This window comes from Geospiza fortis, unplaced genomic scaffold (assembly GCF_000277835.1).
Source record: "Geospiza fortis unplaced genomic scaffold, GeoFor_1.0 scaffold130, whole genome shotgun sequence".
Lineage (NCBI taxonomy): Eukaryota > Metazoa > Chordata > Aves > Passeriformes > Thraupidae > Geospiza > Geospiza fortis.
In genome coordinates this window covers 16,997,853-17,025,391 of record NW_005054300.1, presented here as the reverse complement: position 1 = coordinate 17,025,391, position 27,539 = coordinate 16,997,853, and the positions used below count along the sequence as shown (strand labels likewise).

Sequence of the window (27,539 nt, the reverse complement as noted above, 5' to 3'; positions counted from 1 at the left end):
CTCCCCCTTCAATCTCCAATTTTAAAGCCCATGTCTGAAACTGTACCTGCTCCTGTCACAAGTTATATTCCTAAATACCTGAGGCTACAGTCTTGTCCTGACTTCAGAGTTGCACCTACTGGAATGAGACTCTGCAGAAGCAAAGTTTAAAGAAATCACAGTCAGTGAACACACAGTGCTTGGACAAGCCAGTCAGAAATTACAAGTGGACAGGGGTGAGGATGTAGAGGCAGCCAGCATTCCATTACCACCCATAAGAGAACCTGGGTTTAACTTTAGATAATGGGAAAAAAGAAATGTAGTAAAACAAATGTCTCTGAACATTTCTGTGGAATCTTTTTGTATTCAAAAAGGCCACTAGATGAGAAGGTAACAGATTTATTCTACAACTTGTTCCTATGGGAAAGTTTTGAAGCAGTTGAAGGTACATTGTAGAGTCATGGTGTCCAGACCTAGAAGATCAAATTCAAAACAATGAAGTGGTAGAGACTGAAAAGTTTGGGAGCAATTACTTTTTTTTTTTTAGCCAGCAGAAAAGCTATTGGGGAAAAAAATAAACAAGCACTGATCTTCAGAAACCTATTATAAAGCAGACTGTATTTAGCAGTCAACAAGGCCTCATGTTCTCAATTTGAGAACAACTGGCTTATGTCTGCAAACAAACATGACAACTTTGTTCCCACAACAAACTTGTTTCCCACTTGCAAAACCCAGTAGCACTACCTAGCCCATGACACTCATCACCAAATATCACTCTCAGGAGTGGCCTTGAGAAAGGGAATTTCATAAAACCACCCAAGAGAAGTGACACTTGTTGAGTAACACACAAGCAAGTTTTGACCACATAATAGGAGAAAAGAAATAAAGCACTTTTAACTTTTTTTGATGCACAGAGATTGAATAGTTACTCTACACCATTCTGCAGCTCTTCACTTGTTCATGGCTTTCCATTAAAAATGCAGAGAAAAGCATCAGTCTCATCTATTATTCAACAACTCAAACTGAAGAGAAAAAATATAAATAATTAGTTTCAGCAAATACAAAACCAAGCACCCCGGACCTTCACCATTTCTGCGTTATCCACAAACTGCAGTCTCAGTAGCCAGTCTAAACCTTCGAGAGTGAAATATTAGTGACTGTAAGCAACAAATCTCAGGAATCAAACTCCAGGAGTAGAAAATATTGAATTTTATTTAATCAAATTTAAGGCTTGAGAAAAAAATATATTGAAAGTCACTCAGAAAAGCCATCTCAGAAGAGGAGACAGGAGCTCCCCTACCAGTGGCTGAACAATGTTCAAGCTGCATGACAATGCACAGGCAGTAAGGGGAAAAAAAGAGGGAAGGATGGGATGGGGATACAAAACCCAAGGCAATTCTACACATAAATCAATGGCCACATCAAGCTCCATCGACTGGGAGCACAAGTCTGTCCACATGGCACTGCATGAGCTCACCAAAGCTAAAGATCTTTTGGGAAGAAACATTCAGGTTTTCACAAGGCAACCCAGGGTCCTTTGGTCACTGCACTTTTTTCAGTGCTTATATTCATCCTCCTCTTCATGTACAGGGAAACTGGGTCCAAATGCAGTTATATCAATAACACCAGAGGCAGCTGCACTGTCAAACACACTGACACATACATACATTGCTTAACGGAAGTAAGTTGTGCTCATTTCTGAGAAATAAAAGTGATCACATTGAAGTTTGCTTCTCTCAGTCCAGTTCTTCAAGACCTCTTTTGACATCTTCATGAAAAATCTTGGTTCCGCTGTAGTGTTGGTGAATTTGTTCAAAATGCAACCGCTGAAATCTCAACATCAACAATGTATCAGACCTCTTGGTGAGATCACTGAATTAATTTTCCTTTGAGGCTTCAGAGGCAGGCTCACACCCAGCTGCTTTTGCTGACAAGACTTTTTTTAGACCATAACCTAAATCTTTAGCCATGAAGTCACTGCAGGTCCACAGAGAAGGTGCTAAATAAAACTAAGCAGAAAGTGTTCCCATTACAAGTCTGAAATTACATTAGCCACATATGGGTGTACTTCAGAACATACAGGGGCAAAACAACCTAGAGCCCCAGGATTTACAAAATTATACTGAATAAGCACAGAGAAGTTTCTCCACAGTGGCAAGAAAGACAAATCACTCTATGAATTTAAAGGTACTCAAATAAGTTGAACTTCTCTCAAATTCAGTTCCAAATAAGTGAAACACTGATACAAAGGCTGGTGTTAACATGGCCAAAGCCATTAGGAATGAAGTGTGGAAATACACTACTTCAGTTGAATTCTGGTTTGCATACAAACAGTACTTCAAAAAAACCCAAGTATTAATTAGTCTTCAGGTAGCTTGGCAAGATTTGCAGACCCTGGAATTGTGATCTGTAATGCTGGCTCTTGTCAGCAGCTAATTTCAGTGCATGAGCTCCACAGCCATCTTTGACACCAGAACGATTTTCACCAAATTGCTGGGATTCCTTCCTAGCATTAGGAGCTGGCTGTGTCAAAAACTGGCAAAGGGAAATGTACTCCCTAGCTGGTGCTTTTAAGGCAATGTTTTATGACTAAAAACTTCCAAATAGGAATCTGCCTTCTCCGATTTTACTTGCATCAGATTATCACACAACCTTAACCAAGTAAATTGGCTGATGAGGTGTTACAAAGTTTCAAGCACCAGAATTTAAAGCAAAGTTCACTGGCCACTGATGTGCTGCTTACCAAGCTGAAGTACAATCACACATTTCTGGCTGCTCCTCATGGATCAGATTCAACAAATAGGTAACACAGACCTCAAATTCACGGCTTTACAGAAGAAATGCCTCTTGCTCTCCCCTCAGTGATCTACTGCTATTGTTTTCTTGCTGTATACCAAATTTAAAGAGTCACAGTGTGCTTCCAGCCATTTTATTTTCAGGTTTTCAGATGAGTTAATAGCACACTATTCTCTGCTACTGTAAGGAAATCAGCCATCCTTAGACAAACTTCCTTTTCCTGTTGTGTCTCAATCACTGGCCAGAAAAAGAACTATGAAAGCTGAAGTACACATGAGCACTGTCTGAAGTGCTTCAAGATTACAAGCTAGAAGGATGTCTGGACAATCCACCAGACACAAAGATTCTTACTGTTGATCATCTTTTGCCAGTGAAATGTTCGTTAATACATGCATAATAGAGAAAAGAACATAATATATTTAAAAGCTTGGCTTACAATGAAAGCCATATGCTTTAGAAAGACAAGTATTAAATCTTTCAGGCACACCACATATAGTAAAATATCATTATAAAAATAGATACTTTGCTGAAATTTACACTGTGTTAGGCACTGTAAGTGAACCTGCTCTCCCTGAAAACTCTGATGTCACTGGAAGCAGTAAATGATGTTAGTTATATGGCCCACAGTAAGACTGACAGCTACAGCTACTTCCAAAAACACTTCAGCCACAGACTTTCACCTTACAGCTAAGGATACAACACCAAAGTCTTACAGAAGAGACTGGAACTCCTACTGACCTACAGATCCCTCTACTAATCCCCACAAAGGGAGGACTGGAAGAAGAGTTTACTTTTCTCTTGATTAAAATGAAAACCCTGACATGAGAAGGACTAGTTCAGCTTCACGTAGAAAATGACTAAAGAAATCATTCTGCTTCACTGCATTTTGATTCACACTTGAACCATGAACCAGGCAGAACTGATGGCTCAACAGCTTCATACAAGATTTTAAAATTCAACAACTTTATAATATTTTGCTAAATCTGTACTTCCCTATTTAAAAACATATTCCAGTACGGATTAACACTGAATTTGTAAGTCTTTCATCAGTCCTGGTAGTGGCAGTTAAGACTTGTGAAGAAAACATAGCAGTTGTGACAGAAACTAGAGGAATAACAAAAGCCATCAACAGCTAGCACTGCATGCTTGCTACCTACTGAAACAAGCTGCATTCTCAAGTGTATGCAGACAGCACTTTTTAAAGCTATTACTGATCATTGAAAGGATAAGCATTTTTAAAGAGGTTTTTCTTCTATAAATAAAGAATATTTACATTTTTCTCAGACAGGAAACAGCATCAGGGCTTTACACCCTCTTGCCTGAAATGGAGATTTGTAAGACTTAATGCTACAGATAGTCAAGATTTTTCCCATCCTGGGAGCTGGCTTGCATTTTTCAAAATAGCGTGGGATTTGCACAACCAAAAATCAACTAAAGATCTAGACATATTGTGATTTTTTTTTCCCAATTTCCAATTATGGTTGCTGGATATGTTGCCAAAAATGGCTGGATAAGTCTGCTGGAGAGATTAACATGATTGCAAGTTTCTGAAGAAAACAGCATGTGACATTTGACAAGATTACATTTTAAGACAGAAGACAGGAGTGAAGACAGAACAATCTTCTTAGCAATCCTTCAAGGAAAGGGTTTACAGCAGTTTCATGGCTCCCTGCTACAGTCTTTAAAATCTGCTCTGCCAGTGTCTTGGAAAATTCCATTTCTTCCTCAGATCAACGCTGGTGCGCTGAGTTGTCTTGCCAGAAAAAAAGGTAGACAGCATGTGTTTGGTGATTGTTTTTTGTAACAGCTTTTAACAAAAACCATGAGCAGGGGAAAAAATCCACATAAGGCTTTTAACAACAGGAGTATTTCATGGTCTGTGCATTTCTTCTGCCTTGGTGTCCAATCAATCATCCTAACATACACTGTCTTGCAACATGGGTCTGCTTTCATATTCAGAAGGCATTACTTGCCTTTACAGCTTCAATATCAGAAATCAATGTCCTGGCCAGGAAAATCCCAAAAATCTAAAAAGATAAACAAATACACCATTTTGTGAGATAAAACACTTGTAATGCACCAGTCTGCAAGATGTTTGTTGGCAGGTTCAGATATCATTTCATAGCCAAGATCATCCATCAGAGCATAGCTATTACTAAAAGGTAATAAAGGCAACAGAATCCTGCAGGTAATAAAACTCATGAGAAAGATGCTTTCATGTAGAACTTCAGCAGCCTTCAAAATAATAAGCTTTCAGATGCCTTAGAGCTAGAACAGATCCACTTAACCAAGTCTGAGTGTCATAAACACCCATGCTTACCTACTGCTAAAGCTACAAAGCAGACATTTGCATTTGTTCCACAACTTTGAATAACAACCCAGACAGTTTTCAGATCAATTTTTTTAAATACAGACAGAATGTACAATTACCTGTACTAAAATGAAATTCTTGTCACAGACAACAGAGTAGTCCCAGATTATTCAGAGACATTTGAAATTTGAAATTTTAACATTCATGTCAGTTCTCAGGGAAATCTTCCTTTACAAACAGAGGATAAACTTGTAACTCAACAAATTTCCTAAAACATTCTTAGCAATAATATAAAACAGGAGTGAAGTTTTGGAAAGCTAAAAGATTTCATTTAAATGTAGTCAGGTTATGTCTAATTCTCAGTCCCACAATGAATAGCTTAATGCACAAGAAAGACTCAATTGGAAAATAGAAATAACTGAAAGTGGTTTCACAGAGTCTTGGGACATGAATAGAGAACAGCATTGTCAAGTTATTGTCAATCAACTGCCAAAAGATTAAACTTTGTGTCTTGACCATCTTCCTAGCAAGAGGTGCTATTCTTAGCACAGCATTTCTCAATCCCATGGAAGCATTATCACCAGATGGTGATAAAAACATTTCAAACCCTAAGCTACAGAGGGCAGTATTACCAGGGCTGAAGAAAGGTCTTTTGCTAGCACTCTATACTCAAGTATTGTCAATTACATAGAAAATACTTTCTGTAGCAGAATTTAAAGTTTATTGTTTCCCATTGAAGTGAAGGAATTTCACAGCATAGAAATTAACGCAGTGCAAACAACTGCCACAATAAAAGCAGCAGCCACCTTGAAAGCAGCAATGGAAAATGCTTTACTGAGAATTTCAGCTCCCTCTCTGATGTACCAAGCACTGATGAGGTAATAGAAGTCTCCATCTTCCATCTGGTTCTCCTAACACCGCATTTGCTACCTGGTCACCTGTTCTTACACTCCCAACCTTTTTGAACAGCATGCTACAACCACTTTAGGTCAGCCACTGCAGGTTACCTACAGCTGGCTGAGGTAACCTCAGCATGAAGGACAAGGCTGTATCTTAGTTCAGGTTGGTGATAAAAGGCTGCAGCAGACAGAAGATCCCCCCTCCTTAATGACATTGAAACACAGGGAAAATTTTATATAATAATCATATATTATATATAACCATATTAATATTACAATCTATATCCCAATTATCACACACTATTATTACTGCACTGTATTTTTATTATAACCTTCTCTGCTTTGTGCAACAGGTGTTTTCACACTAAATCCCCTTGACTATAATTGGTGTTTTTGCTATCCTCTTATCAAACCTAAAAAATCCACATTCAAAATATATTTTACCTCTATCCATAATCACTTTTACCTTCAGTAGGTCTTTATCTGTAAACATGATTTTTTTTCAAAGAATCATAACAATAACAACTAACCTGGAGCAGTGAGATAGCTATGAAGACGCCCGCAACAATGTAGATATTTCGGGGTAACCAAGCTTCAAGTGCATGGATACATCCTTTGACAAAAATCTGATCATCCCATTGACTTTTGCTCTGAATGTAGAAAGGAAGAATAAGAATATTACTTTTCTGCTCAAGTTTACTATAAGATCAATCACATGATCTGTCTAGGCTCGTGTTCTGTCAATTTTGCAGTAAAGTTTTTAACCACACTTCAAAAACACACATCTGAAGCAGGGAATGTCAGACACTGACATTTGCATCTTCCTGAAAATCCTGTTTATTAGAAACACAGTAGAATTAGCAGGCAATAGATTAGCAGATAATAGAGGGTCAAATTAGCAAACAACAGATCACCAGATTTAGACAATTACAACTGATAACTGAAATGAACACTTGAAATCCAAGTCCTATCCCTTTCTGAAAGCCACCTTTTCCCTCACCTGTTCCCGCTTGTTTTCTCTGCCCTCCCACAGTAGGAAGCTACTTTAGACAAAGGACAATGTCTACCCTGCTCTACCTGTAGTACAATGCAGCACAGTTATTAGTTCCTAGAATTTTGAGCTGACACATCATCAATCCCACCAGTTTCTTTTGTCTATGCAGGCACAGAACATGACACACAGCCCTTACCTTCTTTCTGATATCATAGCCACACTGTGTATTCACAACTTTTTGCTGCAAAGCAAAAGAGATTTCAAATAAACAAATCAATTTACTTGTACTCACTTCTGTTCACAGCAAGTTTTTCTATCTTTTAAATCCATAAACATATCATCAGAGCCAAACATTTTTAAAAGCATTTTTAGCAAGAACAAGCAAAACCCTAGCAGAACAGAAGAAAATTAATGACAAAGCAAAGGAGTGTACTATAGATGATGATATCAGATGATATCCTGCACCAGAAATCTCAGCTGCTTCTATCACTTGGCATTCAACTAGCAAGTTTTTAACATGAAAACTGCACTGCCAGCACAGAGGTGAGACATCTGCATTTACAAAACTGATACTAAGTTTTATTGAAATATTAATAATATTAATCTCACATTAAACAGACTTAAGCATCCTTCTGCCTCCTTAAGTATAGCACCAGCAACAGAGAAATGTGCAGATGAACAGTACTGCTCCAAACTAAGCTAGAAAATAATTACTGGGGAATCTGAATATGGCCCTGACAAAGGTTTTCCTTGGCTGATTTCCAATACAATCAGAAGCCTACCAGGTATTAAATATAACTCACCAGTGGCTCTCTCAGCACAAGGATTGCTGGATGGATTTTAAGCTCTAAGTATTCCCAGTAATACCATAAAGCACTATAAATTAGCCCCTACCTCCACATTTTGGCATCCTCTGCAAGGCTCAAAAGTTTCACAAAGTTTAGAAAAACAAGTTAACCAATAAGCACCTAAATCTTGCCAAAACCAAGGACTGACTCAGAAGCTTTAAACTTCATACAGGAGTACTTCACTAATTACTGACAAAGCAGCCAGTGGAGTTACTCCTGCCTGTCTGGGAGAGGGGTGGTGAAACATTAATTCCACCTGGGATAAACACACTCTTAGAGCTCTCAGCTATTTAAAAGCCAGAAAAAGGCCAGGGATCCAAGGAAACAACACACTGGGAATAAAAAAAAAGCCAGTCATCAGTGCTTCAGATCCAAACCATACTAAAATGGGTTGAATTCCTGGCGACAACACATTTTCAGTTAACAGGTTGCCACATTTGAACTCTAAAAAGAACGCAACAGAAACACAAAAAAAGATCTGTCTGCACAAGAGTGATTTTTGGCCATTTAGGACACCTCAAAGCCCTTCAACACCTTATTCAGGAAGTACTTCCTGTGATAACTTGACAATCTCAGGGCAACAACAAAGCCAGGAAAAAACTTACAGCAGGATCGGGTATACAACAGGAAAAAGGAACTCCGCACTTCTCACGACTTTTGCTTTCACTCTTGCAGTCAAAGTAGATGTTGAAGTCCCAGTCTTCTGGACCTTGGGCACCACAGCAATGGTTCTGCAGCAGATAAATACATTCCAGAAGTTTGTTCAGTGGATAAATTATCTCTAAAATACCTCCAAACAGTTAAGTGTTCTCTTACAAATCTTCACTATCCCTAAGTCTGTGCAGAATCAATGACAACAGCAGAGTTAAAAAAATGAATAGACATGAAATCAAAGCTCTGTGAAATCCAAGCAACACATCTGGAATACTGCTCCTGGAAACAGGCGTCAGCATGTCAAGGAAAATCATAAAAATTATCACTTTACATGTAATTGTCATACAGTAAGTTCCATTGCAAATTTTTCTAAGCAAAAGCTTTTTCTTAGGGAGCAAAGGAAAGGGGAGCAAATGAGAAAGGTTAAAGGCAGATGCATGCCTGAGACAGCTTCCACAGCAGACATCAGAACAAGCCTGGACCTCAGGGTATCTTCCCTGCCTGCTGCTTTCAATACAGAAGGAAGGAAACCAGCACATCTGTAACACAGTACTATTAGCCACAAATTATTATCATTCTATAAAAAAAATTAAAACTTTAAAATCTATATTCTCCTAGAAGGCATCAAAGAAGTGACAGGATATGAACTTACAATTCTCTGTAGTGAATCAATGATGTTCTGGAGGTCAATGTCATCTCGGTAGGATTTAATGTTATTCTCAAAGAATTCTTTCACCCTGTCCCTCACCCAGTCCTGGAACAGGAAAGCCATAACTGCTACTGCCAGTTCCAACAGGAATATAAACACAATTGTTCCACAGAACTGTAAAACACAAAAGTCCTAAATTAGAAGATATGAATTCATTTTGAATGCATTCCTATACCAACAGAAACAGATACAGAACTGGGTCCAAATTTTGATTCAGTACAGACACTGAGCACAGTATGAATACAAGGTAAAGAAACCCCAAGAGGCAGAGTTATTCTTTTATTTTTGTCACCTGAACTTGACAGTAAAAAAAGCATCAGACAAAGTCATTATTCACAGCAGTGAAAACAATAATAAATGAGAATCTGTAAAACACAGGGCTAAAGAAGTCTTTATTACCTCTTGGATTGTTTCTAATTTTACAATTCTTTTTTAGACTTTTTTGTCCAGCTTAGCTGTTTTCAAATCTAAAGCAAAGAAGCCTCAGTATAAAAGGAACCATTTAAGAAATTTTACATCAGTCTCTGAAGTCCCAAAGTTTTGCCAACATGTACAAGAAACTTTAAAGTTTTTAAGGGATTTTGTTCCACTATATTATACTCTCAGTGATTTCTAACTGACTAAGCATGTTCCATAACAACACAATGTTAGATTCTGATATACCTACTATAACATCGCTGCAGAGCAGAACAAATTAAAAAAGGCACGGAAGAACATGTTCCACAAAGAGGAAAATAGATAAGCTGGAACCACCCTGCTTTCAATGCCATTACTCAGAGGTTTACCAAGGCAGCAAGTTTACCATATATTTTGCCACAAACCAAATTCTATCATGAATTATCTGGGTTTGCTCCCAGTTCTTCATCAATTGCGGCTTTCACACATATAATAACTCCCTCACGTAATGATGTTACTTACAAACTTCAGCAGGCAGATGTTTTCTCTCAGTGCTCCCACACAACCAGCAAATCCCAAAGTAAACATCACTATTCCCACCACTAAGACAAGCACCACTGGGTCCAGACCATGAAGACCAGTCACCTTTGTCAGATCAGACAATACACCCTGCAAGAAAAAAATAGAACAGAATGTGACCACTGTAAGCATCTCATTCACTCAGCACTCCTTCTGGATGATTTCCACAATTCCCAATGAACTGGTTGCAAACCCCTGAACTTGCCAACACCAACAGAAAGTCTTGTTGTAAAGTGGTCATTGACAATACCAGTTCTCTTCACCCCAGCAGAGGAAGTATTAAAGTTACAGCTAGCAATTCTTTTAGTAAGTCAGTTTCTCGGGCTACATCCTCCTACATCTATTTGCCAAACAGAATTCCACAAGATGGTGCCAAAAGCTCAATTCTATCCCTGACTGTTCACTTAGTTTCAAGGTAAAAGAATTAATGTTTTATATCAACTTGAAATGCATCAATCACAAGGGCACTCCAATATCATGGCCTAAAAAATATATGAAGAAAACTTTTCCAATCCTAATGTTTAAGTGGGAGAAAGGGAAAGACATTCTAAGGACAAAGGACCTTATGGATGACATTTGAAAGAGGGAAATAATATTTTCTTTGTTTTCAAGGGAAGCATATTTTTTCCTCTCTTTTTGGTTACAACCATTCTAGTGCCAGAGGGTCTTAGTAGTGCTACTCCAAACTCTTTCAGAAATATAACAGCATAGTCTAAACACTCCCCTTTCACCCCTGATAGTCTTACACCAAAAGCAGCTATCTATTCTCTATATTTGCAATTTGCCTAATATAGAAGCAATATTTTTTGCTAATTATTCAGAAACCATTTATCTTGACAATAATCTCTGCTATGAAGTCTGTGTGCTTAGATTGCTAAATCTATGTGAATGCAATGCTAACACAGTGAAAACCTTCCTTTTGCTTTCTAGATTAGGTTTAAAAAGTTATTACACCAGCTACCATTAAAATTCCATGAAATACACATAGCAGGATTCTCAGGGTATGTGCAAGAACAAGATGGAACATGGAGAAGACAGAAGGGACAAACAACAAACTCTTCACGAGTACAATTTGCAGGGACACCCAGGCAGCCTTGCAGTAGTCTGAGTGTTCATCATACAACCATCAACAACACACAGAACATTTTAGTAAGGAAATATTTTCACTTTTGAAACAAAGAAATAACAAAAAATCATCACATGTTCACTACTTTTCATAGAGTATATTCTCAAGCTAAGCATATTTAGTGTAAGAAAAATATCACAGACACTTGGAATAAGCTGCCCAATTCTTTTAATAAAATGCAAATTACCATCTTTCTACCAGGTATACATTCTAGAATAAAGTGCAAAGGATATATATCCCGAGATAAGACCTTGGAAAAATCTCTATCACTTCTTATTCAACTGCTTACTTAACAAAATAAAATCTACAGCATCAGAAGAAAATGTGCCCTTGGAGGAACTCCATCAGCTGAGGACACTGACTAACAGCACTGCAGTGTTCCACAAGACTCCATCTTCTTTCATAGCATGTTCCATAACAGATTCTGTCAGAGCTGTTAATTTGGCAACAGCAAGACAGAGTTGTTTATATCAAAACTGGCTGATGGGATGAAAAGGAAAAAAAATAATTAAACTGAAGGACTCAGAATTGCCTTGCAACAGCTGGTGACTAACAGCTGAAACAGGCTATTACAAAATGGTCCTAGTTTGTTGATAATGTTCTACCAGTCACACACTTTCATTTTTAAAAACTGTTACACCTCACAGCTAACAAACTCAGTCTACTTGGTTAATTATGAGAGTCCCACCTAACCAAACCTTGGCTCAGACCCCACAGTCAAGAAACACCTGTCAGGATCAGATGGGCTAATGCAGCATCCCTGTAGAATCAACATGCTGTGAAACCAAACCCTGTGTGACCAGGGTGCTGAAGCATTCATAACCATTGCCAGCCATCTCCTTCCCACACCCAAACTCAAGCTTTTTGTTTTCACACAATCTCACTTGCCCAAGCAACATTTTTTGGAAGACAATTTCCTCTAATCAAAGGATGTTACAAATAGAAGTAGGCAGGAACTGGGCTTTATTATTCAGCCTCAGATGTCACTGGTCCACAACACTTTCTTCACGTTCACACTTAACGTTTAAAACATGCTCTTTTAAAAAGAGGGTTATGGGAATTTTGCTTAAGAAATGATGTTAAGTCAAAAACCCTGAAGGAAGGAAACAATGGAATTAATTCAGTAAACTCTCATCCCACCATACCCATTTTGCTAAAGCCACTCCTGCCTGTGTCATCTGCATCTGGTACAAACAGGCTGCCCTTTACAACAGACTTCCTCAGGTGCACAGGAGTGCAGCCTGATACCTGCACTCAGTGTCAGACATTCTGTAACAAAACTCACACTTTAAGTCTTTCTTTCAGTCACACACAACAGTGACTTATTTGTCCATGCCCTTGAAGTCCCTCTAAGCAACAGTCTTGATTTGAAAACTGCCGGTACCCTCTCCATTTGTTATTAGCCACCAACTTGCTGGAATGAAGTGAGGCTGACCAGTCTCTAGTTTCCCAGATCTTCCTTTGTGTCCTCCTTGAAACCATTCTAAGCAAAACTGTTTTCCTGGTAAGAGGGCTCAGGGTTATTCACCTTTTTTCTACCAACACTTTACAACAATTCACTTTGTGACTTTTGCAGTATCTGTTGTTTGACAGATATTGACTCTTAAAATTTTATGCAAGTTAACTTTTATGTGACTTTTCAGAATAACCAAAGTCAGTTACAAAATCATAAGGATAGGCCAATTAGATACACCAGTTAGAGAGATTAGATCTTCATCAAATAACAGGAGTCACAATGCTAACATTTTCCCATGTAGTATTTTCAACACTTCTCACAAACCAGCAGCCTCGTTTCAATATATTACCAGCCAAAAGAGAAGCACAGGATTTATAGCCAGAGAAAAAGATTGCTGAGGAATTAATCTGTACTCCTAATGCACAAAGAAGAGAGACAAAATCAGAGAAATGAAATGGACCTAATGTACTTCATGTTGTGGTAAGAGACAGGATGTTCAGAACTCTTCCACCACCTGTAGTTTATCTTTGGATTTACCACTGCAGCTCAGTTTCTACAAAGTTTTTCTCTTACTTCCCATCTATTGTTCACCGAGATGCTTATCTGTAAAATACAGGCACGATTGGCTGAAGAATGGCACTGCTCTGAAAGACTGAAAACAGCACAGAACAACTGACAAAAATAACTAACAGATTTCATGAACCGTTCAGAAGTTCAAAAGCACAGGAAAGGCTTTGAAGCATTTATTTGCAAGACAGCACAGAGAACAGAAAAAGCTCAGGCAAAGTTCAAAAAATAAAGACAGAAAGAGTCTGCCTTTGCCTTTTAGTCCCTTCAGTGTACCATAAAGCCAATTTGGCAAATGGAGATATTAGTCTCAGCCACACAGATCCCATGTGCTTGTATACAAAACAGAAGAATGAACATTAGAGAATAAACTCAAGGAAAGTTTAACATCCTCCTTAAAGGGTTGGAAAGAAAATTCTTTTGTAACAACAAAATAGGAAGCAAATGCATTTGTGTGTCAAGATCGGTTGTCATATAGCAATGACAGTACTAATCTCGTTATGAGAACATGTGCAAGCAGATGGGGAGCAGGGAGCAGAATAAACACCTCAGAATTAAAAGCATCATAAAACTCACTTCCAAAACGCAGAGGACTCAGAACCTCTCTGCATGTGGACAGCTGCTGTATGGAACCACTTCAATTAAGGAAAAGTGAACGTATGATGGTAATTGAAGTCTTACTAGTTCGTGACACAACTAAACAGCAAGGGCACCTGCCTTCCACTCCTGCCTGAGATGCAGATCAGTGAATCTAGCAATGGCCACTTTCTCCTAGTGCTTGAATTCATTAAACCCATACTTCTACAGCCATTCAGTGGGGGAACCATTCATTTCCATACCTGCATCATTCTGTTCTCTTGTGACTGGAGAACTCTGAGCACATGTGCATGTAACTTCCTTCAGCTGAGGAAGTTTCTTAGCTACAAGAAACCTTTGCTAAAAATCAGAGTTATTCAGCTACATGATGTTCCCCAGTGTTGTTCCTCTATATGGAAGCAATCACTTAAGCACTCCTTGGGGAATAAAGTGGACAACAGACGGCCAATAGACAGGGAGCATCTCTCTCAAGTATTTCAGAGATATACATTTAGATTTAGTGGGGCTTTTTAACATATAAAGACAGCTCATACCCCTCACAAATATTTGTTTGCAATAAAAGGAGGTGAGTAGAGAAATACAGATTTTAGAAAATATGCTTTTGAAAGAGAACCTGTTCATAAAGGCTAAATTCTCCCCAGCATCCTGCTCTTACAAGCTCATAAAAAAGCTCTGAATATCAAGGGTCACAGCTTAACTTCTGATCAGGGACAAGAAGTAAATCCCAACTAAAATCAGTTTAGATTATTTGAACATTCTCCTGAGTACAGATGCTACACTTAACTTCTGCTGCTTCCTGAGGAAGTACTTTTACCGGAACAGGAGGAGGCAGCCACTGAAATAAGACCAGACTCCTTACCTTTTCACTCCATGCCCACAGACCAGCTGCAAGGAAGGCCACTCCAGCTAGCTAAAGAAAAAAAAAAATTAAATGTAATAATCAACCACATTATCAAAAAACTTACCTAGTAGCACTATTGCTCAAATAAAACAAATACTGCCTGTAATTTGAGACAACAGTAATGGGACCTTATTCCCCATGAGTCCATCTCTTACAAAAATTATTTGAAGGGCATTTATTCCACAACATTTATGCATTTCATAAATTACTTTTTAAAAAATATTTTAATTTGATTCCTCATGATAACTCAAAAAGCACATTATTCAAGAAGAAGAGATACTTAACAGACAGCCCCACAGAGCACCATGCAAGTGGGAGTTATCCTTGTCCCAGTGATTTGCTATAAAGTGTCTGCCTGCCCACTAATGAAGATGTCAGAATATTTAATGGATTTTGAGGTTATTCCCTATTTAGTCACTTAATAGTACCAATATTACGGCTATGACAGTAGCCATGCTTGCTCCTTGTGACTTCTCAGTGCCAAGGATCCCTATATTAACCTCTTCTCTGATTAGAAACAGTTCATCTTCTGAACCCTTACTTTGTTTAAGCCCATCTGAATCAAGCTGGATTAATGGTCCGTTTGCTTACTTTCCACAAGCACCAAATCTAATTTACAACAAACCCTCCACTAACTCATATATTTGTATAACAAATACTGCTGAATTATAGTCACTCAAAAGAAGCAAGAGTTCCTTGTTCTAATATTTTATTCCCTTTCTTCAATGCTCAGGCAACTTGTTTTTAACATCCAATTTCAATAATCAAACTAAAATGACCTCTCATAATTTTCCTGTGTATGCAGGAATTATTATATGCCATAATCTGGATTAAGCAACCAAAACCACCACTGACACATGGAGCTAGAACTGAACAAAGCAGTACTGAATAAACTGCCAGAAGCAATAGTACAATGAGTACTCACCTTGGGCTCTGAATCAGCTAAGAACATCTAAAGTGATCATTTGGATCAAAACACAACTTGAAAAATACTATTAAAAACCACATCTAAAAACCACATCAATATAAACAGAATATTGACCCAGATTAACCCTAGATCTTAACCCAATGATCTTCAGATAAAAAAAAAAAAGCAGGGAAAATAGCCAGTAATACAACTTGTATGTCATTAAGTTGCACAGTGCATGTAATTGATGCATCCTTCATCCTTTTCATTCCAAATGCTCCAGGAATGCTGTGAGACAGATGAAGACAGCTGGTATAATTTGCAATAATCAAGGTAAATTATACAGACAGCTAGATCTTTGGAAATTTTTTCTACAGAAAACAAGGTGGAAAAAAATTACTGGGAAGACATATTTCACTCTTCTGTGTACAAATTAAGGGTACTAGAATACTAATATTGTGCTATTGAATTTATAAATAAGGTGACCTCTTCAGACTGTCTGCCTTCTTATAATTACCTTCTTAATTAAATTTTAACAAATTTTTGATTAAGTAGATTTTTCACTAGCATGCATTATTTTCACCTTTGAACATGAACTTTGCTCTCGTGCTTTTATAAAACATTCAGTTTCAAGAAAATATACTACTTTTGCAAATTTATTTCCATAAGCATATATGCAAACTAGCTACAAGTAAAATAGAATTTATCAGAAGAAAAATAAACTTAGTCTCATTAAAACAATGTGGATAAATCTTAATTCAGCTAAGACAAACAATTCAAAATTTCACTAGAAGCAACCAAACCATATACATAAAAAAATTCTTTTGCAAAAATCCAGTCAAGTATGAGGTACTTGCAGAAGAATCAAAGCCATCAGCCACTACATTGACAGGCGCAATGACAAAAACAACCAATCTTCAACAACTTCCAATAGGAGTGAAATGAAAAATGAAATTAAATCCTTTTGCTTCAAAGACTATGTCCAAGATACTTTAAAGTATCTCACTGAAAACCATTGTAAAAACACACCATGGTGATCAAACTAGCTCAGGAGTCAGTGTGATTGAGCATGCCCAGAGTTCTACAGAGGATCAGCCCCAGGAAAATCCCCTCTGTAACACACCTGCACAGAGGCACCCAAGGGATGGCTGCAAGGCAGACCAGGGAACTGATCCTGCCTAACCTAAGGGCCAGGTTTTAACCTCCTTCAGCTCACTGAGCCAAATGGCTGAGTGAATGGGACAACAGGCAGCTGAGAAGAAGCAAGGACAACCAAAAGTGTTCTCAGGGTGAGAGTAGGCTAGTCAGCTATTTCAAAAAGCACAGCATTTTGCAATTTGCCTCTTAGCAGAATGTGAACAACATGTAAACAAAAACAAACTGGATTTCCCAACTAACTGTTGCACTGCAGAGCCCTTCAAGCCATTGAATCCATGAAAGGTTGGATGGAAACATACACAAAGCAGCTCAATTGTGCCCAGAAACTGAAACACTATTTACCAGCATTTGCTTATTTCCTGCTTTAGAACTGATAAATCCACTTTTTAAATATATTGCATCAAACTGTAACTGCTCAGATCTACAATACTGATGCCAACTCAGTGACACTGTGTCCAAATTACCACTTTTAAGCATCACCCATGTATCCATTCCCAATCACACTTTGAATTCCTATGATTCCTATGACTGTGCTGCCAGAATGACACTACCAACTGAGAAAACAGGGCTGATTGTTTCTCAGATGTAGGCAGCTCTTGCAAGACAAAATTCTGGCAACACAAACTGATTGTGGGTCAGTCTGTCCCTAGATCTGATCAGCAGCAATAGGAATGGCATGCAGTTTTTGTGTATTCTCACAGAGAATACATTTCCCACCCCCTGGATAATCCTATTTTACACTGCAGGTCCACCCATGGTAGAGCAATCAGCAGCCTGCAGCCCTTCCTTCCTATCCTTTACTCTTCAGAGACTCTTCCTCTCAGGGTCAGGAAACCACCTGGTGGTGCATTCTCTCCTCTTCCTGGCACAGCACTGCTGTTAGAAAAGGTCCTGGAAAACAACATACGTTGGAAAAGCCAAGAAAATATTTTGCTAACCTGGATCTTCTCTTATTTTTCAAAGAGACAAACTCAGAATTCTTTTCCAGAACTGAAGAGAATTTTTACCTTCATCACCATGTGCAGGGCAAAACGCCAAATCTCCTACAGGATGAGTGACAAGTTCTGGTTTTGCCTCCCAAAACACTTAAGAGTCACACACAACTACTGACCTCTAGAAGATAAACCCAGGTCATGGTAGCTAAAAGCTATTTTACCCTCCCCTCTCAATTCATGCGAGAGACAGTGAGCTCATATGCAACATAAAAGGTCTTGGCAGAGCACACGTGCAATCCTTCACTTCACTGAACCAGCCACGGCCCAAAGAAGTGCAAATCTACCCCAAAAAAACACCCTTTCCACTGGAGGCAAAGCAGCAAGCACCAGAGCTCTCACAGAAGAGACTCAGAACAGAAAGGTGCCAAAACCAAGCTCTTCACTTGGCATTGTTGCAGTCTTTAAATTGCACCATGACAAATGAAGTGATTTGACAAAAAAAAAAAGCTTTCAAGCACAAAAAGGTTCAGCCCTCTTATCTTGCTCTCTGCAGGGCTATCTTAATGGCTGCAGCACTGCCTTATCACCACTCATTAACAAGAGTGTACTTGGACAAGCCGAGTCTTGTGAGCATGCCTAAAAAGCAAGATGGAAACAAAGTAATCACACATGAAAATCAGGCTTAGGCAGAGCCTTCCTAGGGCCTCCATTCCCTTTCTTAAAATAATAGAGAAGTGATATTACAAGACAGCAGTAAACAACTAAAAGCCAGAACTTTCTATTCCCAAGTCACTCCCCTAAAAAAAAAAGAGACTTCCAAAGAATGAAAATTTCTAAAAAGTGATTACACTGAGCTTGCCATTAGTCATATTTGCCCTTTTCGAGTTCAATATTTTGTTTAATCGCAATCTATGTGAACTGCATGTGAAGCATGACACAAATTGCAGTAACCACTCAGTGAAAAGTCTAAAACTTCTGAGACTTACTACATCAGCACATGCTTTAAAGTTTATACAGTCAATGATGTCTTTAGAGCTACAAGGGGAAAGTCAACATTTACCTTTAATAAGGATGACTGAAGGAAGAAAGGCAAATATTTTCCTGCAACTATTTACTATTCGTGCATCAACACAGGAGAGCTCTAACAGCCTACATGGGCAAAAGGCTCTCTGACACCCAGCTAAATCCATCCCTTATCCACCCCTAGAGCAGCCAGGCTCACCAACAAATGCTCACAAACACATCCCCAGAAGCACCTGTCCTGCAACCCAAAGAAAGCGAATCAAAACTAACATTCCCTCCTTAAATGCTACTTGTGAGTTATGGCTACATTTCCCCTTCTGGTTTGGTAGTCCTTCAGTTTTTTTAAGGCACACAGAATATTCACTCTGTTTCACAAATGGTCGATTTGCAGTCATTCCAGCCAGCAGGATTTCACAGGCTCCTGAATCTTTGTGTCAGCTAAATGATTCATGGATTGCCTATAGGGGTGTCTACCTTCAACATTTACATAGCTTGTTCTACAACTAAAGGTGCCAAAAATCTTATCCAGAGAGCTGTAGCTGCACATCATTTACTAGGTCAGCCTGATAACATCAACAGAAGCATCTTTTGTTGAAGAAGCTACCAGGACTACAAGTACCTGTTCAGAAAGCTAATTCCTCCAGCCAACAGATCAGCTGAAACACACAGGTTGTATTATCAATTCTCCTCCATGTTTTGGCATCTCTTTAAAGAACAGAAAAATCTTTAAATCTTCATCATTCATCTCAAGAGAATAAAGTTTTTATAAAGTGAAAAAAATGTAGTGACCGCAGAGAAGAAAAAAGATTTAAAATTTATTCCTGTGAAAAAACAGGCAAATTCTTCAGTCTTCCTCCCCTTACAGCAAAGACAAAAAATTTCAGTTTAAAAGATTGTCAGAAACAGTCACTCATAAACCCCACTTCATAAGACACTCACTAGAAAAAAGTAGAGGTCTAGAAGAATCCTAATATGTTCATGAACAAGAGTGTTGATTTCTCACATATCCCACCATGAACTTCTGAAGAGCATCCACATAGTTATGAAGTGATTTCTCTGAAAGCCAGAACAGTTTGATAAGCATCACTTCTCACTGTGCCACACTCCACCATGGGTACATGGGAATTGCACAACACAGAAAAGGAACTGCAGAGCTGGTGGCTTGTAAGCACAATTTCTGACCTGCGGAAAGCATCCTCAATTGAGACACAGAAAATGTCATGCCTAATGAACACTTGCACTATGCAATATTGTAGCAAATCAACCCTTAATGGAACAGAAGTTACTGCAAATCTTTTCTGCCCAGGCATCCACAGGAGGATAACTCCCCTGTGGTTTGATGCTACAGTATCATGCTAGAGCATTGTACTAGTAAAGAAAAGGTGGTGACAGTAGCAACAACTTCTGTGGTTTTCAGCAACTTTACTGCTAGCACTGGACAAGTCACTGCATCTGAATTCTTCCAGGACTACTCATGCCTTTCCATGACTGCAGTTCTAGGACTTCAGGCTCAAACTTGTTAACATTTGACCTGAAAGTTCCAAAAGGAACTACTGAGTTTCTCTGAAATGCTTCCTCACCTTCCGCTCACAGGCATCTTAACTCTTTCTGGTGCAACACTATGCTCTAACCTTTCAAGGGCTTTCTTTTCCAAGGCAGGTGCTTCATTAACATCTAAATCCACTCACGTATTGACACTTTTCACACTCACGATTCTAAACATTATAGGCAGGTTAGTCCATAGCTAAATATTTCAAGACTGTATCAGACAATTCAGCTGCCCACAGAGCATGACATGTGCTGCCAGCTGTTGACACATCCCTGAGGAAGCTCCTTTCTTCTCTTCTACAGGGTGTATTTACAGCTACACCACCCAACAATGATCAAAAATAGTCTGAAAGGAAACATTATAAGAGGATTCTTTTAACAGGGAAGCAACTTAACATGGATAATATGGATACTGAATCCTCACACTTTCAATAATAATTTATTTCTCATAAGGGATAAGCTTCTTCAATAACACAACACCTGGGGCACACTATACATCAGTTTCCTGCTTGCACACAAATATTTCAGCTTGTTCTCTTGACCAGAGTAATGAAGTTAATAAAACTTAAGCTATGCCTAAGCTATTTCAGCCTCTTCATTTTGTACTCACCCAAAAGACAATGTTGTAGCTGAAGAGCAAGTATTTGTACCAACAGCTGACTTCTGCATTAGAATATCGGTAATAGTGCATCTTCTATGGCACAGCCTCTGCACAGAAGAGAAAGAATGACAGGATTAGGTAAAGATTTCGTGATAAAGGTTTCTTCCCGGGTCTCTCTTGCTCTGTTGAGAAAGAGTACAGTAATCTGTACCATATGCCATCAAAAGGCATTTTCAAAGTCAGCTCACACTTCCACTGACCTTACACTTCCTTTCAGTATCTGTTGCTTAATAATCTTATCTTTAAGCACCCTAATGTTATAACAGGGCAGGCACACCCACAAAGGAAACTTACTATACAGTTAGCCTAGGAAGATCAACATAAGCAAGTTGACACTCATCTACCTTCTCACTCCTTCAAAACCGTTTTACTTCTGCAAATGGCTGCTTGGACTTATCCACAAACCCTGTGCATTGTACATCCAGCAATCCAGCTAGCAGGATATCCAAAGTGGTTACCTGAAATCTGTCAGTGTCTCTGGATTGCTAAATACAAAAGGTAATTGTACCCAGCAGCTCTCCCATATTTGCATGTTCCATTACCAGATCATCTCCTGTAAGAGGTTTTATTCTCAAGAACCAAAGTCCCACCATTTAAAACCCTCAGCTCTGTGGAGTTTGCTTTGCTTCCTTACACACACTAGAGAGATAAGATTCAACCACAACTCTTGCTCAAGTATTTCAGACAACTACAGCTGTTCAGAGAATCATAACTAAACCACCTCTGCAGAAATGCCATGCATAAGAAAAACAGAGAACAAGCTGTGAATTCAGAGCAGGAGTAAGCACTTGCACAGCCCTCACATTCTGGACAGCTGAGTGCTGCCTAAGACAGATGAGCAGAATTTCAGTCCTCCACTTCCTTGAGATAAATGTCAGTAGAAGGTTTGCAAAGGCAAGGAAACAAGAATGCAGAATTTTCAAATACCTCCCAACTAAAAAAACATTCTGTGCAAGCTGGTCATTCACAGACAGAGTGCAAAACCCAAGCCTACTCAGTAAAGTCTAAAACTCCAGACCACGGAATGGACAAGTGAACTGCACCACATCCACAGCTATGAGAAGGTAAACTAGGTTTTCTGGGGTTGTTTGGTTTTGGAGTTTCTTTTCCTAGAAAGGAATCTGCGTCTCAGTGTAAAAAACACTCCCACTTACAGAAGAAACAGAAGTTGGCTTTGAGAATCCCATCCAGTACAGACTAAGAGTGTGAATTCATACTTCAGCTTGCTATTTCTAGATTTCAGATGTTGATTTCCATATAACTTTAACCAAACACTGAAAACAGGTTTTCTTCCTTCACCTTATAACTTCTAATGTGCACAGCCCATTTATAGCAAAAAACATTTAACTTTCATTAAAGCAAAGGAAATTGTCCTTTATGGCAGTATGGGCAGTGACTGGAAAGGATCTTCCTCCATTTGGCCAGCTGTACCACATAAAATGAGTTTTGTAATTTAGCTACTGACCTTTGCAACCCATCCAATGTTACAGGCAAAATTTAGGAACCTTTACAACTGTTATGAATCATAGCAAAGAATTCTTGCTTAAGCACCATCCCCTTGCTTATCTAAGTCCACAACTGAGCGAATATAAGAAAAGGAACAAAGATTGGTTTTCCCAACTTCATTTCAGTTTCTAGCTCCAAATGGCAATTTGCATGTCAACAATCAATATGCATACATTTGTCCAAGTCAGTCAGTCTGATGTGCCTGGGCAAGAGAGGAAAGGGAGGGTACAAGAACAGGTTCCTGCTAATCTGAGCAGGGTGCAAGGCTCATTTGCATGAGGGCAATCCCATTTTACAGCAACACACTGGCTGCCAGTGCAAATACATTCTCCAGATGCAGACACACTGGGGCCTCCATCACTGCTGTGCCATCTCCCTCTGAAAATCAGGAACCTGGTAAAGAGACAGGAGCAGCAACTGCAAAATGCACATAAGGAGTATTGCTTCTGGTGCTGCTACATCTACAAAAGAGAAGGCAGCAGGTTGCATTTAGCTAGCACATCACTAAAATTTCACAAAAACTAGGTTCTGCTAGACAAAGAGGCTTAAAACATAACCTGAGGCAAAAAGGCAAGCACATTACTTTACAACCTAAAGTACAAACATCATCTGAAGACTTACTTTTTGTTAGGTTACCCTCCCTGGAACTGGACTTATATGCAACTGTTCAGCCCCAGCTCCACTGAAACTATTCACAGGAATAAGAGGATTAAAAGTATCCTTATTGACAAGCACTACTCCCCACCCACCTCAATGTTTCAACCACCAGCTTGCAAGACATTTCTCCATGCTTCAAACAACTGCCTAAATGCCCCAGTCAATACCAATCACAGTATTTCAGCAGAATGGAAAAGTAAAATACTTTTTCAACATACACATTTCTAAATGCTCAGAAATGATGGGGGGTGTATTACCAGTACCAGCAAGAAGCTGTCCTGCAACAGCACACAGCTCCTCAGAAAGATATTAGCTTCCAAACCACCTGCCTATCTTAAGAGCTGATTTGGCTTGCTCTGTACTTACCTTCATCAGAATTCTTTTGGTGGTTCTAGACAGACCACTGAACACAGTATGGCTGGTATGGGAGCAGCATAATAAATCTGAAGTGCAGGTATGTGATTTTTTTCCACTAACACTACAAACAAATGAAGCAGTCCACTCAAGACTACACAGCCACCCTCCCCGTGTTTATACTAAAAGCAATCATGTTTCCTAACACAGAAGGCATCTGTAACCAGTCCAGAAATCTGCTTGTCAGTAATTCACTTTGTTCACAGCACAGGCTGCATAGCTATGGTTAGGCAATACTAAAAACACTTGGAAGATTAAAGCAGTATGTGGGCAGCACAGACTAATAACGTTCTCTACTGTGTTTCAGACAAAGCAAGTCACATTGTGTCAGCTGACAGTTATCACCCACTCACAGCAACAGGAATTTCTAAAAATCAAATACAGAGCCCTGCTGCTTTGGTAGAATATAATTTTCTCTTGGTGTTTACAGCTTCAGTGACAGGGGGAAAATGTAGTCATTCATCAAGAGGACACTGCCATTCCCAAAGCTTTTCGACACCCACAATTCCACTCTTACCTTCAAAATGCTACAGCAGTGATACTCCTAATCTATGTTCCTAACTCTCATAAAACAGAACGTGATCTGTTAACTAATCTACATAAGCAGAGAAATCATCATGGATAAGATGTTAAGTCTAGAACAACTGCAACAAAGTAATTTTCTACCTTTAGGTCCAAAAATTATTTTAATCCTCCAGAGACGTTTACTTTACAAGGCAAACGTAAGTCATACTAAAACTCCAAGTTCAGCCAATACTGCCACCATATAGAGTCCTGATCCCCTTCCCTGCCCCTCCTAAAATCCACAACCATTAATCAACCTATTCAGTGGAGCAAACAGCCACACAGCAAACCACTAGCAAATCTTCAGATCAATCCTGTAATCTTGTACCACACAGCAAGAGGTAAACAGGTTTAAGCCTTCAATCCACCTTGCCAGAGCATGCACAAATGCCAGCGTGGGGGCAAGTCAGGAGGTGGCAGAACAAGGAAGGGAAAAGCAAAAGCTTTCCCATGAGTGTGCCCATGGAAACACAGCACCCCTGCAGTGCCAGCCTACACCAGCAGCACACCTGAATCCAACACTCTGAAAGATGAGGGGAACAGGGGCACAACAGAGGCAAGAGGGAAAAAAAATCATTTGCCAAGCTGTTGGCTTCTCCACCACTGTTCATCAATACAAAGCATCTATATGAAGCTGGTGAAGCAAATGGATGTAGAATAATTTGCTGAGGAGCAAGAATTTTTAAAAACAGCAAGAGATGTACTTTGGTCTATGAATTGTTTTGATATGACTCAATTCCACCCCATCAAGACCAAATATATATCAAAAAGCATCATTTCATTCAAGATATGGTGCCATTACAAACAACTGCCATTCTTTGAAGGCGCTCAGTCTTTAGGGGTTTTTGTGAAGGTAAAAGGCAGCCTAATCCCTGACCAGAAAAAATTCAGGGATATTCTTAGGACCTTCTAAAAATGGAACAACTAAGAGGCACCTATAGATTGCTCTTTCCACATCCTAGAGAGAAGTTGACCACCAAAGGGGTCCTAATGTTCAGAACAGTATCTGGGTGCCAGCCATCAAATCTTCAAGGGCTGAGCTGGTACAGCCAAAAAGCAAGAAAAACTGACAGGATGTGATGCTCTTACAGGTTAATCTCCTCCTGGAAACAGACAGTCCTGCTGATGACTCAGGAGCTCCAAGCAAGCATGCGTCATTTTGAAATTTTGTCTCCAAGAAACTCAGACCACGGCCTCAAAAAGAACAGACAAGCTTCTCTTAAGGAGCACAAGTATAGTTTATTTAGTTCTGCTGCAGTTCAGATGAGCAGAGGAATATTTGCTCATTCTCAGAAGAAACCTGAGGATTAATCAACAAAAGGGTATTTTTTTAAGCTGAAAGACTTAAGATGAAAGGCAAATATCATTAATAGGCTATCCCTGTTTGACCAGAAAAAGAATGGAAGTAACAAATCTCAGAACTCAATGGAAAACTTGGCCAAAGCCAGACAATATTCTTAAGACATCATCTTTTGGGACCCTTCTTTTGTACTCTGCTGAAGACTCAAAGATCTCAAAGAATATTTCAAGGAGAAGTTGCTCCACTGTAAGCACTAAAAAAAAAAAAATCCCTCAGAGAAGAACAAATCCCCAACCTATTGGGAAGGGTTTCAGGTTTCAGTGACCAGGATTTATTCTATTACTACATCACAAACTACAACTTAGGAAAACTTGTCAGAAACACACACGAGTGTTTCCAAACCCCAAACAAGGAAGCAGTAATTCAAATGAGCGCCACTCCAGGTCTCTCTACCTCACACCCATTATGCTGCACTTTTGGCCAAGCCACTACTTCTGTGTGGTTGAGTAGCATCCAAAACACCATGTGAGTGCTCAGAACTCAGAAAAAGTGGACACTGCACATTTTTGGGAATAAGCTACATGGTCATCAAGAACCTCTTCTGAACTCCCCATTTGACTAACATCACCAATCCTTTGGCTCTACACTGCACAACTGTAATTCAAGGAGTTATTCAAGCTATGATTCATGGAATACTTTCAGCTCCATTTGATTTCTTAAACCAACAGAACTACACTAAAGACTTGCAAAAGGCAAGCAGAATTCAGTACTGCTCCCACAGCAATTCAAAAGCTGTAACAGAGGACAACAGCAGTTGTACCTATTTCACTTTCCACTGTTCTTCATAAAGAAGCTATAAAAGATACAGCTGGCTGGCCTTGCTTCCATGTGAAGAAGTATTTATTCCTACTCAGGAAAAAAAAAGCTACTACTAATATTTAAAAAGAAATCTGCAAAACAGAAGAAGTTCCAAAGAGTCTATATTTTCATTTATACAAACCAATCAGAATGCCAGTCAATGACACTGTACAATGGAAGTCTTGACAATGTAAATTCAAACTACAAATATTTTTAGTTATTGACACTGAGAAGAGACACAATTATCCAGAGAATTTCAGTACATTAATGATAATTCTGCCCCACCAACTTCAGATTCATTGAAGAAGTAACTGAACAGCTGAGGTGGTTTCTGCTTAACATACAGAGGTGCTTGACAGAGGTATCAAGTGAAAGCAAGGATCTCTTACCTAGTTCAAGGAAAATCTGCTCAAAGTAGCTGACTGCAAACAAAGCATCTACTCCACATTCTGACTTAAGGCAAGAGAGAGCACAGGAAACAGAGAGAAAAGGAAATGTGACATGTAAACTTGATCTAAAAGCCAGCAATTTTCCAAACGTAAGGAGAGACAGATCCTTTTGTAAGATATCCATCTCTTTACTAATATTTAAGAAATGCAGAGAAGACCAGGAGCATAGAATGCAGGGCCTTCACTGACCTTATCCTCAAAAGCACTATTGGTTAAAGCTCTGGAGTTAAAACTCAGTTGGATTACACCAAACTAAGTGAAAACAACATTAGATACTATTAGTACACTTCAATAGATGCCTCATCAACATAGAAAAGTTTAGAAAACTATTTTGTGCCTATGAAAACTTTCTTTAATAAAGCTATTGGTCAGTTTCATCTGAATAGGACCTGGCCTGTGCTGCAATTTATTCACTACACACAACAAGCCACAAGTCATGCTTTCCTTTTACTTCACAGCAAGTTCAAGTATTGGGAAACACATAGAAGCCAGTTAGTCATTCTGAGCAGGAATTTATCCACCCCAGGCTGCAAAACCTGTCAGGACAAGTAACCAGAATAATCTTAGCTGACCCAAACTTCTCAGCTGCTTTCTACTGCCTCTCATGAGAGCAGATACACACCAACTCTCTGTAACATCAACAGCTGCAAGGCAAAACTCAAAGTCTTAATTTAAAAGAAGCATGTAATTTGGTTTTTTTTCCTCCTTCTAATAGAAGGTTTTGAAAACCTTACAAAGCAAATATCT

At 39.0% G+C, this 27,539-nt stretch overlaps 1 protein-coding gene across 1 annotated transcript; it reads right to left on the bottom strand.

Annotated features, from left to right (window-relative positions):
- Positions 1-1,171: 1,171 nt before the first annotated feature.
- On the bottom strand, positions 1,172-21,092 carry TSPAN14 (tetraspanin 14). The gene is made up of 8 exons (XM_005417284.2): positions 20,994-21,092; positions 14,771-14,821; positions 10,109-10,255; positions 9,134-9,304; positions 8,433-8,558; positions 7,176-7,220; positions 6,516-6,635; positions 1,172-4,802 (listed from the first exon to the last, which is right to left on the bottom strand). The coding sequence occupies exons 1-8, from the start codon at positions 21,072-21,074 to the stop codon at positions 4,731-4,733; spliced, it is 813 nt and encodes a 270-aa protein (XP_005417341.1). The 5' UTR covers positions 21,075-21,092; the 3' UTR covers positions 1,172-4,730.
- Between the last annotated feature and the right edge of the window lie 6,447 nt (positions 21,093-27,539).

Bases quoted from the DNA above. Each gene is read 5' to 3' on its own strand.
- TSPAN14 (XM_005417284.2), bottom strand. From the start codon at position 21,074: ATGCACTATTACCGATATTCTAATGCAGAAGTCAGCTGTTGGTACAAA. The intron at 10,256-14,770 runs GTAAGGAGTCTG...TTTTTCTTGCAG, and splicing joins TGTGGGCATGGAGTGAAAAG to GGTGTATTGTCTGATCTGAC. The intron at 7,221-8,432 runs GTAAGTTTTTTC...TTTGCTTTGCAG, and splicing joins GTTGTATACCCGATCCTGCT to CAAAAAGTTGTGAATACACA.